Source organism: Bubalus bubalis, chromosome 2 (assembly GCF_019923935.1).
Source record: "Bubalus bubalis isolate 160015118507 breed Murrah chromosome 2, NDDB_SH_1, whole genome shotgun sequence".
Classification (NCBI taxonomy): Eukaryota; Metazoa; Chordata; class Mammalia; order Artiodactyla; family Bovidae; genus Bubalus; species Bubalus bubalis.
The window spans coordinates 106,750,096-106,764,441 of record NC_059158.1 but is presented as its reverse complement, the minus strand read 5'-3'; the positions used below and the strand labels follow the sequence as shown (position 1 = coordinate 106,764,441).

Here is a 14,346-nt window from a genome sequence, read left to right as displayed (position 1 = left end):
TTTCTAAATAACCTAGAATGTTAACTTTTACCTCCTAAGATGATAATTTAAGGTTTATTTCATGCCTTATCCTTCTGATCTCTTGAAAGGTTCTGCATTCATTGTTATAGAAAATCTTCCTAAAGATGAGTCACTCTTCTATCTCATCCTAATCTACAATGCTACCCTGTTGTTTAAGCCGCCATCTCTCCTGAGCAGTTATAATAACCCTTTAACTGTATTTACTGTATCTCTTGTCCTTTTTTATTCAGTAGCAAGCATGATCTCATAAATAAAGTTGTGTCCTATCACCTCTGATTAAACATTCAATTGCAGCCTGTTATAATGAGAGCAAAACCCAAGTGCCCCACTCTGATCTGCATAATCCTACCTGACCTACTCATAAATGCCCCTTTCCCCATTCCTCATCTCTTCGAAACACACAAAGTGAAATTTAGGCACCTAGACCTTCTTCCTTTCTCTAAAATGCCAAAATCGTGACTTCTTCTCAAGGGTTTACATGGAAAGTTCCTCCCTCAGAACCACGCATAGTCTGTTCCTTCACATCACTTTTATCTCAGCAAATATGTTATCCTTCACAAAAACGTCTGGATTACAACCAATCCCCAAAGCGCCTCTCTTGAATACATTTTTCTTTCTACTTAGCACAAAATATTATGTATTAACTTATGTGTCAGTTTGTTTATTGTCTGTCTCTTCCCACACTAAAATTTTTATAAGCTAAAATGTAAGTTCAGACAGACCAGTTACATTGTCTAACTTGCTCACCTGCTTCTTTCCCAACCTCCAGAACAACTCCCAGCAGATCTCTGCTCAAATTTGTTGAATGTATGGATAAATAAAGGAATGACCACCAACCACATGAGTTGCTTCAGGGATCATATGATTTCAGGAGGAAAAAATGGAAAAAAATTAAAGTGCCCTTACAACACAATGGATTTCTTCTGCTCTTAGCAATTTACATTAAGTTAATGGTATAATTAATGAAATAATGAGTATGTATCTAATGAGATACCAATGTGTGAGATATTTACACATATGCTGTCTTCCTTGCATTCATGGAAGGTATGAGAGACACTACCAGGTCTCTCTTTTCAGAGTTAGTTGGAAAAGTTTTCTGTAAACCTTTAACAGTGTTTCACAGGCACTCAGATTAAAGTACATATAAAATAAAAACTGTCATGCTTTTCATAACCTTATGATCTCCCAGCAATGAGGAAAGCAAGGGGAATGGGGAAAAGTCCTAAGATTTTGGTTCTTACACTATTAAGATTCATTTCAAAATACTTTACAATATCATCAGCAAGTGAAAACGGAAGAAAGCATTCTAGCGTAGGCAAGAACTCTATCCAAAGATGGACAATTCTAAATTCTACTTATTTTTAATGTTGGTCAATGTTGGATAAAGTCACTATCATTTCCCCTAAGTAAGATTTGTACACCACGAGTATTACAGGCCATCAGCATGCTGCTGCTGAACTGCTAGCCCTTTTGTTAGAATGACAGTGATACAAGGACTTGGCAAAAGGGCCTGAATTCTGGTTAGCAATTCTACCTATAAATCTTAGTTATTCTTTGATGAAAGTCTCATAAATACGGATGTCCAGTAGACATAATCTGTAATAGTTTCACCTGACAAGGCAAAAATCTCACCCATGAGCTGGCATCGTTATCACTGTACTTTCAGAGCTTAATTATGAGAAAAATGCCTTAAAAATTAATAGAGTTGAATAAAGTGGAATATTTTAATAAAGCATACTTTTAATTTTAGCATGGTCATATCAATAAAATATATAATTAACAATTTTAGAAAATGCACACAAGGTCTTAGATTATCTATCTAAAAACCAAATCTTTGTAAATCTCAAAATTTTATAGTTTAGCAAATTTTAGCAAATTATATTTTAGCAAATGTTTGAGTAGTTCCTTACTGCCTGTTACCTGATCTGTGCAGATTGAAGCTTCAAAAAATTCTTACTGCCAAGGCTTTCTCTCTTAGCATCTTTGTCCTTCCTCTCCTTATACATCCTAATTTCTAAGGAAAACAATCATTCTAAACTCATTTCTGTCGATCAGCCTTATTCGACTGTTTTTCTTTTTCACAAATATCTTAAAATATCCCAGAAACACCCAAAGCAAGCAATGAGAACCAGAAGTTTTAGCTCTCTTCTTCTTCTCCATCCCTCTGTATCTTTAGTTCTCTTTTCTCATTTTAAGAAGAAAGAGCTAAGATGAGCAAATGGTCATTAAAGAAAAACTCAGCAGTAAAAAAATTCTTAAGGAATCGTATTCATAATTCTAAAGCCATTTTGGAAGCCTTGAAGGATGTCAATGCAATGGGGAAAAGTTAGGAAGGAATGTCCTATTGATTGCAAGAATAAAACAAGAGACGGTCTGTGGTACCTTGATCTTACCTAAAGAAGAAATGTATTCTTTCGACTAAAATGAGGTCGTGTTTCAACAATACCTGTCTTTGGTCTGAAGGCTAAGCCAGCCAGGACAATGAGGTGCGTGCATTTCAGGAAGAGATGTCTGACTGTTAATAAGAATGCATTGGGAGATAAAATGGGATCTTAGCAAGGCAACCCACTCTATCTTCTTCAAGATTTTTTTTTTCTTGCTTAAAAAAGTTAGAAACAATCACATATGAAAAGATACTTTCCAACTTGTCTTGTATAAAGGGCATAGTTACAATATTATTCACATGTAAATGGAAAACTTTTATACAGTCATGGCTATATTCAAACTTTTTCTGAGAAAAAATAAGATTAAACAGATATATATAAACTGAAATTATTTTTCATTGTTCCTATAGGTAAAGAAACCTTTGACAAGTGTTTTATATTTACAACTACTTTGGAATATATGAGAAATTCCAAATGTAGATGATATATCCTTATTCAACAAATCAGAGTGGCAGAGTTATTGAAGAATGTTAAGTGACACCATCGTTACCAACTAAAGCATTAGCCTTTTCCCCTGATGATAATTAAAAGAATCTGACCTACCGGGAAATCAGCAACAAATGAGTGGGTGCATTTATTTAATCAAGCCATTACATTTTTTTAACCACAACTGGACATATAATTGCAGACTAAAACAAAGTTACTGCGACTGTGTGAGAAAGTTATTATAGTCATATTTAAAAGCACACTAAACACTGCTGTCCACTTTATCACTGTAATGATTTCCATTTTATATTCTATATTGAGAGTCTTGACTTTGAAATATATTTTATTTTTAAAAATATTTTGAAAAAATAACTCAATAAACAAGGCCAATAAAGAAGAATAAGAACTTTCAAACCAATTTGCAATAAAGTAGCATTTGTCTCTACAGGAATAAATTCAGAGCATGTATTTATTAATATCCTGCTGCTGCTGCCGCTGCGTTGCTTCAGTCATGTCCGACTCTGTGCGACCCCATAGACGGCACCCCAACAGGCTCCCCCATCCCTGGGATTCTCCAGGCAAGAACACTGGAGTGGGTTGCCATTTCCTTCTCCAATGCATGAAAGTGAAAAGTGAAAGTGAAGTCGCTCAGTCATGTCCAACTCTTCGCGACCCCATGGACTGCAGCCCACCAGGCTCCTCCGTCAATGAGATTTTCCAGGCAAGAGTACTGGAGTGGGGTGCCGTCGCCTTCTCCATTAATATCCTAATGCTGCTTTAAACTCTTATGCTACCCCATGATATAAATAAATAATTACTACTGAACATAATGAATTTGCCTATTACGAACTGCACAACAGCAAAGGTACATTTGATTTACTCTACAAAGCACAGATAGGAAGTATCATGTATAAGTCTTTCAGGGAAATACATTGTTGTTGTTTTCCATAAAATTTAATTTTAAGCTTTTATGCAAGATCAATTTTACTATTTTACCAGGACTGGCTACTATCTAGTAGTTTGATGCTCATTTAGTTCCTAGGCAATTCAACCAATTTGTTTAGTCAGAAAGCTCAGTTAAAATAATTGAGCTTGTATAGAGACAGACTAAATCAACAGGATGGAAAGAGAGAAAGAAACTATATTTTGGTATCACTGAATTCAAAACAGAGCAATAAATAATACATACTTTCTAACTTAGCCTTGTAATTATGCTGGGGGGCTGGGAAGGAAGGCTACCAAATCATTTATGAGGAGAAAATATAGATTTAAAAGTGTGAAGGCAGCTTATAGCAGAAAAACTTCTAACAGAAAAAAGCATATAAATTTTGAAGGTCTAAACTTACTTGTTCGGATGTGTTGCAAAATCTTCTGAAGACTTCATTCCCTCTTCTAAAATATAGAGTGTTCAGATGTAGTTGGAGAGATTAATATTTATTCAAATGAGATCACATACAATAGTGAGACAGTGAATACATATTATTGCAAGTGCAATACTCTTCAAAAGCATGTAGATTAAAGATACTCATTGGCACATACATGAACTAGTACAAAAATAACTTAAACTCTAATATTTAGAGATATTTCCAAGATTTTGTATTTGAATTTTAAATAATGGAACTTTTTTTTTTTTCCCAAGCAACTAATAAACGCTAACTATCTCCTAAAAGAAAACAACTGTAGAATGCCCCTAAGACTTGTAGATTGTTAGATTTGTGACTGCTATGTTGCAACTTCATTCTTATGCCTCTTTTTCAATGGGTTGTTATACAGGTGAAATTTGGAGAATAACAATCCGTGTGAAGATGGAAAGCAACTCCACGGAAGAGCATTGCTTGACTGGTTACAATTATTCTGCCTTTGCTGTCCCACCAGAAAAAAAAAAAAAATTGTGGTCTCTATGTATCAAGGTAGGTTTGAGTCATTATTTTTCAATTAAATATAAAGATCTAGATTTCTTCAGAGACTATAAAGAAGGTTTTTTGAAGTAATCAGAGTAAACATAACTCTATCCTGATATAGGTTCGGTCCAGTATATATTCTTGCTAACTCACTATGAAACTAGTCAATATTTTGCTCAACTTTCTTTAGAAGTACAGTTACTAAAAACATTGTTTTAAATTATACACATTGAGTGCATCATAATTATAGCCATTTCAAAGGCAAATACATTTTGACATTTATTTCCTTAACTGTCAGATTCTGTTACAACAAATTACGTATTAAATGGAAATTCACTCATTAGAATACTGCATGTTAGGAGTTGAAAAATAACTCAAAGTACTTTCATTTCATAATGTTTTTAAGGAGGTGGTCATCACAAAACTAGACATATATTGTCTGAAAATTTTCTAAAAAGTAAAAGTTTCACTTAAAAATCTATCTCCAATTTCCAGGCCAAAGTGGTGTTTTTATAGGTTCTGGGTACCAAGGCAGTCATTTTAAAGAAGTTATCTTCTTTGAAGAAGATCTATCTATATAGCAGGTGGGTTTTACTTACTGCTAAATTAATTTAACTAATGACATCATGTTGGGACAATCATGATTAACTTTAAGTATTAATTCTACTCTCTTTGAATGTATCCATCTAGAATGAAGAAAAGTGTTTCCTTTGTACAAGAACTGTTTTGACAGAGAGCCTCAGAAGATAGAGAAATGTATCAATATATCTGCCTGGTACCTTTTACTACACAGAATCTCTACAACTAGGAAGAAATTGAAGAAAGAGGTTATATTTCATAGAAGATGTGAAAATTAAAAGAAGAATCATGGAAAAAAAAAACATAGAATTGAGGGAAGACACAGAGATCCCTCATTATTGTAATTTTGATAAAGATTAAATCATGTTAAGTCCAGGTGACTTTAAATGGAGCCTATCTTAATGGTACACCCTAGGCTCTGAAAAGAGATTGACAAGACAAGTAGAAAGAAACTAATGTCCTAGATCCCATGCACTTGAAAACTAAAAATCTCTGCAAGACTCTACCGTGAATAATAAGTAGCATTTACAAATAAGTCTCATTTTAAAGAATATATCAACTATATCCCTCACCCACCAGCCTTTCTAAAAATATTTCTTTCACATTCACTTAAACAAATTACTTCCATTTAACAATCTTAGCACAGTTAAAACATTTAAGTTTTCTGTAGTATTCTCTTCGTTCTTCAGATTTAGTTATATCCAGCCTTACATTGATGGAAGTTTCTTTATTTGTATACTGTAAACATTTCCATAGGATATTTATTATGATATCAGTGGACAACATTTACCTTAAGAAATTATTTTGTCAAAAGATACTTTAATCTCTTCTTTTAGGAAGATTAATCTGGATTCAGCCTCTTCCTGAAAGTATCATTCAGAATTCTCCCCTCTGCCCTCTTTCTTTCCTTCCCTTATTCAGTTTTCTGCAATTTACATACTTTCTTCTTTCAACACACTGAAAATTTTCTTTATTTTTTTATTGCTTCCTGTCCTTTGTAACATTTTCAGTTTGAGCTTGAGAGAGAGACAGGAATACTCAAAGATTATGGAGACCTCTTAAAAACAAAACTTTAACTTTTCTGGAATATAAAGAGACATGGCTAGCAGCCCATTCTTCTTTGAGATTAAAATTTTAACATACATGATTGCCAGTTTTAGATGGTTTTATAGACATATACATTTAAATGATTAAATGATTACAGCAGCATGAACTTTAATTATTTGGAAATACGTTTCCACATCTTGCCAGACTCAAGAACATAAAAGAGACTAGCTTCAGTTCTTTCAATCCCTTTTCTTTTCAAAAAATTTGACAATTTAAAATATACTTCCTTTTAAGTCTTAATCCTTATCAAGCAATACTTTGATGTGATATGACATTGTTATATGACACACTGGTTGATTCTAAAGTGAACATGATTTATCCTCCAAGTTTTGCTGTTAAGAGTTACAAAGATGTTTCCTTTTTTCAGATGTGATGAAATTAATAAAAACTGACATGTACATCAGCTTAACTCTGTACCAAAATCAATGCAAACTAAAAAAAAATAAGCAATGTAGAAGAATTTAAGGACAAGTGTGTGTGCATAAACTGAATGCAAGCATACAAGTTCAAGTATTTTTCTATTTGAAAAAATACTGAGTTTATACACAAAAGGAAGAGAAATGGAGGTATAGGGTAATGCAACCATCTGGTTCACGCGGTTTAAGAAGCTACCCATTACTTAATATTTATTTGGAGGACCTGAAAGTGTTTTCTCATTTTCTGGCTTGAAGTTAGGTCTTGCACTACAAAACACACCTGTGTAATTCACAGGCCTGTTCTGTTCTTCAAGGACAACTGACATAAGCCTGGGCAGAAGGCTTCATCTTATTAACCTCTTTCTTGAGTTTATATTCCCATATCTTCTGTTTCAGCATTTCAGTAAGAGAAGTTTGTCATAATGCAGCAGCACTTTCTTTTCCTCTTTCAACAAGATTGCTCTATCTCTTTTTTCCCTCTTTTTCCAAACGGGACCCACCCTTTTCAATTTTGATAGCTAGCTGTGGCATTTTTAGCTCTTTTATAACAGTTTTGAAAGTTGTGTTAAATATGTACAATAGCGGTTAACTGTTGGTCCAAAACTATTTTACTTGTATTCTCCAGTATGGCACTTCTTATGCTGGCATAGTGATACAATCAGGCACTATTTCAGTTTTAGGAAAGAGTGACCATCCTTTTCCATATGCCCTGTTTCTCTTATATATCTCTCTCCTTATTGGAACTAAATGGACATCAAATTCTAATCCTTTTATTTAGTTTTCTATCTCAGAAGAAAGTTAGGGGTCTCTATATTTGAAATTCTATCCAGTATTCATTCCAATCATTGTAGCAATGGCCCTATTCCTCATAAACACATACAGAAGAACTGGGAACTTAATTCCAGATGAGGTCAAGTTTCTGGAGAATTGAGACTCACACAAAAGGAGCCCCATAGCAGTATCTGCCAGTGTCATTCTATTTTGCTAGCACACAGGACTGAAAAGCTTCATTCTGTTCATCTGCTCTGGTCCAACTTCAAACATTCTCTCTAAGAAAGGTTGAGAGCTGATTGTTCCAGATCAAAGACATCATCATTTCTAGTCAAAGCTATGTGCTTCCATTTATCAGTATAGTTTTCAACTATTCCAGACCAACTTCAAGGCAAGTTAAGGCAAGTTCAGAAGCTAAGTGGTTAGGTGGCAAAGATATGTTTAAAAGATTATCACTCAGTAAATGTCAGACTTTCTAAAGGAACTCATATTAGTCTCACTACTGGTAAAGGAAATGACATGTGTGGGTATGCTATAAAGGGTATAATCTGGTTGCCCAGAGCAGGTGAGTAGAAACACTACAATTCATTTCCCTGTTCTTTTCATTAATGAAGCAACCCTTTTTAGTCATTTCATAATTTGCTACCCATAAACACAGTCACTGAATCTCCCAATGCAACATTCTGCCTATTTGCTTGGCATTGAGATCTGGGTACGTTTTCTATCTTTCTTACTCTTTTTCTCATTAGCCCCCAAACCAAAATATATTAGTCAATACGAACTCATGTTAGGATTTAAAAACAAAACCAAAACAAAACTAGATCTATGATACTTGTGATTTTACTTTAAACAGTTAACCATTTCAATGCCAATGACTCAAATATTGATCTACTTTTTTTTTTTTTTTCTTTTTTCACCGGTCTGACTCGTCAAAGATTATGAAACTTGCACAGAGATTCTTGGGTTTCCAGATCAAACTTTACCAAATTCGGGTTTATTATAATGTCCACCTCCTCTCCTTTCTGCTCTGCTCCCCATACCGATTCCCTTTTAAACTTCTATCATTTGTCAGCTGTTTGGAGAAATAGCAAGGGCAAGAAGCCAGCGATGGGTTAGCGTCTCCGGGCACCAAAAGCTGAGCCACAGACATTCGGGAATCAAAAAAGTCAAGTTCAAGCAGGTGCTTATGCCCAGAAGCTCCGCCAAAGCTTTAGATTCTCTACTGATGACCCGAATGAATTTGCCCCCGAAAAGGGCTCCAGAAACGAAAGAGGCTGGAGTCTCCGCTTTCCCCTCTCCCGAGACCTTGGGTGCAGCAGAAAAGGAAGTTAACCCAGGAGATAAGTTAAGGAAGCACACACTTAACGCGGAGAACCCTGAGCCCGCAAAAGCTCGAAGCCCAGAAAGTAAGCGCGATGGGAAGTCTTGGGAAAGCGAATTCTGATCCCAACATCTGCAGCGCTTGGGATGCGCGGGGAGAAGCGCGCAGTCAAGTCCATACGTTCCCGGGGGGACAAAATCAGGACCGGTAAAGGGCCAAAAGAAAAAGCTGTGGGGGAGCCGAGGACTAGGGTTCCTGGTTCGGAGACACCCCCCACCCCCACCGCACCTCTCACCCCTCCACGAGGCCAGCGCACAGTGGCCCACGGTCCCGGGGAGCGGGGCCGCAAGGACTTAAGTTTCACACTCACTTATATGCAAGCGTCGCCCAGCAGGAAAGCCAAGGAAGACATGGGGCAAGGAGGGGGGAGGGGTTTTCTCCTTACCTCGGTCGGCTCCCATGGTCAGCACCTTGGCGACAGGCAATAATCCCGAGAGAGTGAGTAAGGCGAGGAGAAACTCGGACATCGTGGTCGCCCGGGGAGGAAGCCTGAGCCGGAGACTGCTCGGCGGTACCCTCGGCCCGGCGGCGGCGGCCGCAGCTCGGAGCCCCGAATCGAGCAGCGTCATTTACAAATGTCACTGGAAATTCTTCAGCTCAATGAGCCCAGCCAGTCCGCCTTCTCCTGCCTGGAGCAGGATGTGAAAGGTGTACGGATGCGCGCGCGTAGGGGAGAGAGTGTGTGTGTGAGCGCGAGCGAGCCGCTCGTGTGTCTTGACTTTTCAATGCAGAGTACGTCTGATCTTACATCACGCAAAGAGGGGCAGTGAGAGATGCCAGCGGAGAGGAATTCACTGATTAATCACCGAATCCACCACATACCCCTCCATCGTCCACATAAATCACATCTATTACTTGGTAAGAGGCATTTAACACAACAGGAAAATACCACCGCGAACTGAGAGCACCACAAATCACAATTATTTCAGTCTCCTTGAAGGGAAAGTAACTCCAAGCTGGGTCTGTAGGGATTTGGGTCTTTCGAGAAGGGGGGAGACTTCTGCATTGGGCTGAGCCAGCCAGAAGCCTAGGAAGCTCCGCGTTTAACAGCCAGTTCGGAATTAGCAGCCACCAGAGCTGAGATAGATGCTTCTCTAGGCAAAGCACATTTGATCCCTTTGCTCCCTGGAAGCTTCCTTCCTCCGAAGGAACGACGAGCCGAGTAACTGGGCTTCTTTTAGGGAAATGGTTCCTACGCTTGCCACAAAAATTGCAATGCTTTTTGAATTGCACCTTTAACTTTTATGCTGAGCAGTACCTGGGGACAAAGATGAAAATTTAGTGATTCAGCAGAAACAAAAACAAAACAAACCCCCAATGTCATCACCCGTTGCATAAGAAGGGAAGGTGGATGGAAAGAGACCCCTTAAGTAGGGAACCATAAAGCAAAAACTCGGCAGTTTTATTGTGTAGATTTCTCTCTTTAAAACCGTTCCTTGAACCATTTTGAACTTTTGCTGCATTATTTCTTTTTTTCTTTTTTTTCTACACAGTACAGTGGTAGTATTAAGAACTTTCTCAAACTGTCGGAGGTATTAAAATGAATCTGCGATTTTAAAAAAAGTTGTTTGCTTAAGTATTTTAAATATGATCTTTCAACTGCCTAAAATTTTAGTCACTCAAAAAATGCTAAATTAAAACTCAGAAATCTTAATAGCTGAAGACTTACTTTTTTCCCCTTGTAACATCAGTAATTCTTGCCTAAAGAGCAAATGTTAAAAATGTTTTGTGTCTAATGTTTAAACACCTGAAATTGGTGTAAAGGAAAACTATAAGGAACGCACAAAACTAAGCAATAGGATTACAGAAAAGGAAAGATGTTTTAAATAGGCTTTCAGTTTATCAAGTGAAACTTACTTTAGATGAATGTTAGCACAATAAACCAGCTTCTTATGAGAGTAAAATTATCTAGAAATATCTTCAGATGCTCCTTAGAAACCATTAAAATTAGACTGGGTCAAAGATCACAGGTGACCATGAGAGATATTGCCACTTAGTCCGTGATTATAAAATATGTTCTTTAGATCAATTTTGCTATATTTTATGTATTAAAGTTTATTTCCCCCTGTAAGTTGACTCATTTCATGCCTAAAAGATAACTCTTTCCACATTTAAAATTTTATGATTTTTTTCTTTTAAAGTTGTTATATAATTTCACCTAGTCATTCTTATTGTTTCATATAGGAAACAGAGGTTTTCCTATTTCACTTCATACAAAAAATTCATAAACTTGGGAATAAGTGGCAGAGTTCAAAGAATATTTGCAAAGGGGGAGAAGGGTATATTTTAAATGATGCTAACAATAATAGATATTTCTTCTCAAGTGTCCACAGACCTTTGCATTCTGCAAAATATTCTTTCATTGAAACAAAGTAAGTGTCTTTTTTTGACAAGAGCCCATTCAGTCAACTAGGAGGTCAGCTATTAGGAAATCCATATGCACTTAAGTTTTGGCAATAAAACAAGGAGAGCTCAAAAAACAAGCTAAGGATGTTAAAATTCTTCCTCTTCTATACTATTACTACCTATTACCTGCCCCCACCCTCCATCTCAAAAACTGCAAGGTGGAGAAGAGTAGCCAGGAACACAATCAACCAAAGACTCTTACCATGTACCAAAGTGCTGTGACTGAAAATCAATGGCTCATTCACTTTCGTAGCAGAAGTATATGTAGCAGCCCTGGATTCCACTGATAGCTATTTAAAGGGGAAAGTTATGAAAGGTAAGCAGGGAAGTAAATTCCATTTTAACTTATATTCTCAGTATGTTACACTTTTAATTTGTAGTGCCTCCTAATAGTAATGTATTAGGTGAATTAGGCAGAATAAAAACCAGGTGATCTCTGTTAGATACACTAGTCGACTTTTTAGCTCTCCTGAATGGAAGAAAATCAAGGATGCATTGTCCACACATTGTGACCAGTATAATAAAGCAAAATAGAATTCATTTTTAGTAATCAACAATCAAATCATCATGTGTGAATGACACATGACTCAAAATAATGGTGTAAAACAGCAGTGGCAATTATGGAAGTTTACTAACATATAGGCTGGCATACCAATAAAAGATGATTACATTTAACATCAATTGTGAACGAGCCTCAATTTTATCTTTAAGATAAAATTTGAGACTTAAGAATGCAAATAGGTATTATTAACAAAAATGTAAATGGTATGAAAAATGCTCCACAGCAATCTGGTGGAAGAATGGATTTTTAAGTATGTAGCAGTGGTCAAGTGGACACAACATATACATTTAAATGCATGTCAAGCAGAGTTTTAAGACAAAAGTTATAACAAGGACATCGGTTCATAGCACAAAGCCATAATAATATATAACAGAGTAAATATTAACAGCAGCACATTTGCTCCAAAACTGACTTAAGGCCAGTGTCAAATAAAATAAAATTGTTCTGTACACAGATCATTTATATACTGGGGTTCATCTTCCAAATACATATTGAAAATGAACAATTAATCACAGAGCTTTTATGAGCATCAGTGAGGATGACAAAGGTCCAGATCAAATTTGAGTTTTGGAAATAAAAAATTTACTTCTAGATTTTGAATGACTATCCAGTTATAATGAATTATAAGTAAAAGAAAAAACATAATTTCTTATGAAATATTTTATTTCCCATCAAATATACTTTAATGAAAAAGGAATTAATACAGTATACTATTAGTGAAGTGAGAATAGTTAACAGTTACTGTTCAGACTCTGTTCCTATGGCCCATTATAATTTCTTCATTCTAATCAGGGTTATTAACACTGACAAGTTAAATAAATTAATTCATCAAACTATACAATGTTATGAAATCTCTCATTGAGATAAATTAAACAAGGTAGAACCAATCATTCTTACTTTCTGGTTTAAAACAACACACGAATATTAATTATCAGTGAGTGGTAATCTTATACTTTCCAATTAGAGCCATGTTTTGGGTACATGTGATCAAACATCATACTTCATTTATGCTAACTTCATTATTTTCTTAGCACTGTTGAGCCTTTTGCACAGATAGTAGTGCTTTGTGCTACTGTTATAACTTAACACACCTGAAAAGCCATGTTACGCGCAGAACTTGTGTCTCCTTACAAACCTAGAATGAGTCTGTCTCCTGGAAGTGATGTGTGTGAGGGAGACTTGGCCTGAAAGTCAGGTTGCTAAGGACTTCTGTAGCTATCATTCCAAGGGCTGCTAGAATTCTTACTCTGCCTTTCCACACAGAAAAGTTGCCAGGCAGCAGCAGATGCAGGATGAGAAGGAAAAGGAAGCGGGTGGTGGTTGAGAGACTGAGAATTGTTAAAGAAATATTATCAGTAATTTAGAATGGAAACAGAGTTACACTGGACAAAGTCACTAAGAAAGCAAAAAACCTTTGGATTGATTTCATTTCTCCAACTGTAGCATTTCAATGCATATCACATTTTTAACTGCTTTCCTTCACAAGTGTGCTGTGTTTGGTAGCCTGCAGTTTCAGGTAGGACACGGGGATTGAGCTGCGATTAACACGAGTTCAGTGCAACTTTAATTCCAATATTTGCAAAGTATTAGGAGGTATGTACACCTGTGAAGAAAATGAAGGGTGACATAATGAAATATCTAATTAAACCTGGAAAGTAAAAATATTTCTAGGCACATTGTTTTTCTCTTTTTATATATCTGGACATCTCTCTACTATCATGATCTGTAAATACTCAAGATATACATATTGCAGTGAAAAACAATTATAATTTTCAACAGATAAATAATAAAATGTCATACAACTTTGATTGTTTTACATTTTATCTCTTGTTTGAAAAGCTTTTGACTGTAGGAAGGAAAGGAATCTTTACTGATTTAGCCATCCTCATTAGACAACAACTGACTTCCATAATAATAATATAGACTTGAGAGACAAATTTTATTCTGCTTTTTGGATACCTCATCAGAAGGCTTCCATCATAACTCAGTTGGTAAAGAATCTGCCTTTAATGCAGGAGACCTGGGTTAGATCCCTGGGCCAGGAAGATCTCCAGGAGCAGGAAATGTCAACCCACTCCAATATTCATGCCTGGAGAATCCCATGCTCAGAGGAGCCTGGCAGGTTACAGTCCATGAAGTCCCAAGAGTTGGATAAGACTTAGCAACTAGACTGTCAGAAGGCACAATCAGCAGTAATGCAGTCCATGTGTGTTTTAAACAGGGGGGGAGTTAAAATACAGAAACACCCAAAACTCATCAAATCCTTGTCATTCTACTCTCAAGGAAGTAGCCCTTGAATTTCAAGTCAGTTGCTGATTGTAAAGCTTGTTGC

The 14,346-nt window shown here is 36.3% G+C and overlaps 1 protein-coding gene across 1 annotated transcript in view; it reads right to left on the bottom strand.

The window, feature by feature from the left end:
* The window catches only part of LRP1B (LDL receptor related protein 1B), a 2,209,913-nt gene extending 2,199,485 nt beyond the window's left edge, over window positions 1–10,428 (bottom strand). The window contains exon 1 of the mRNA XM_025261770.3: window positions 9,432–10,428. Within this exon, the coding sequence (XP_025117555.3) occupies window positions 9,432–9,615 (184 nt within the window). The 5' untranslated portion in view covers window positions 9,616–10,428. The remainder of the gene's footprint in view (window positions 1–9,431) is intronic.
* Window positions 10,429–14,346: the final 3,918 nt, after the last annotated feature.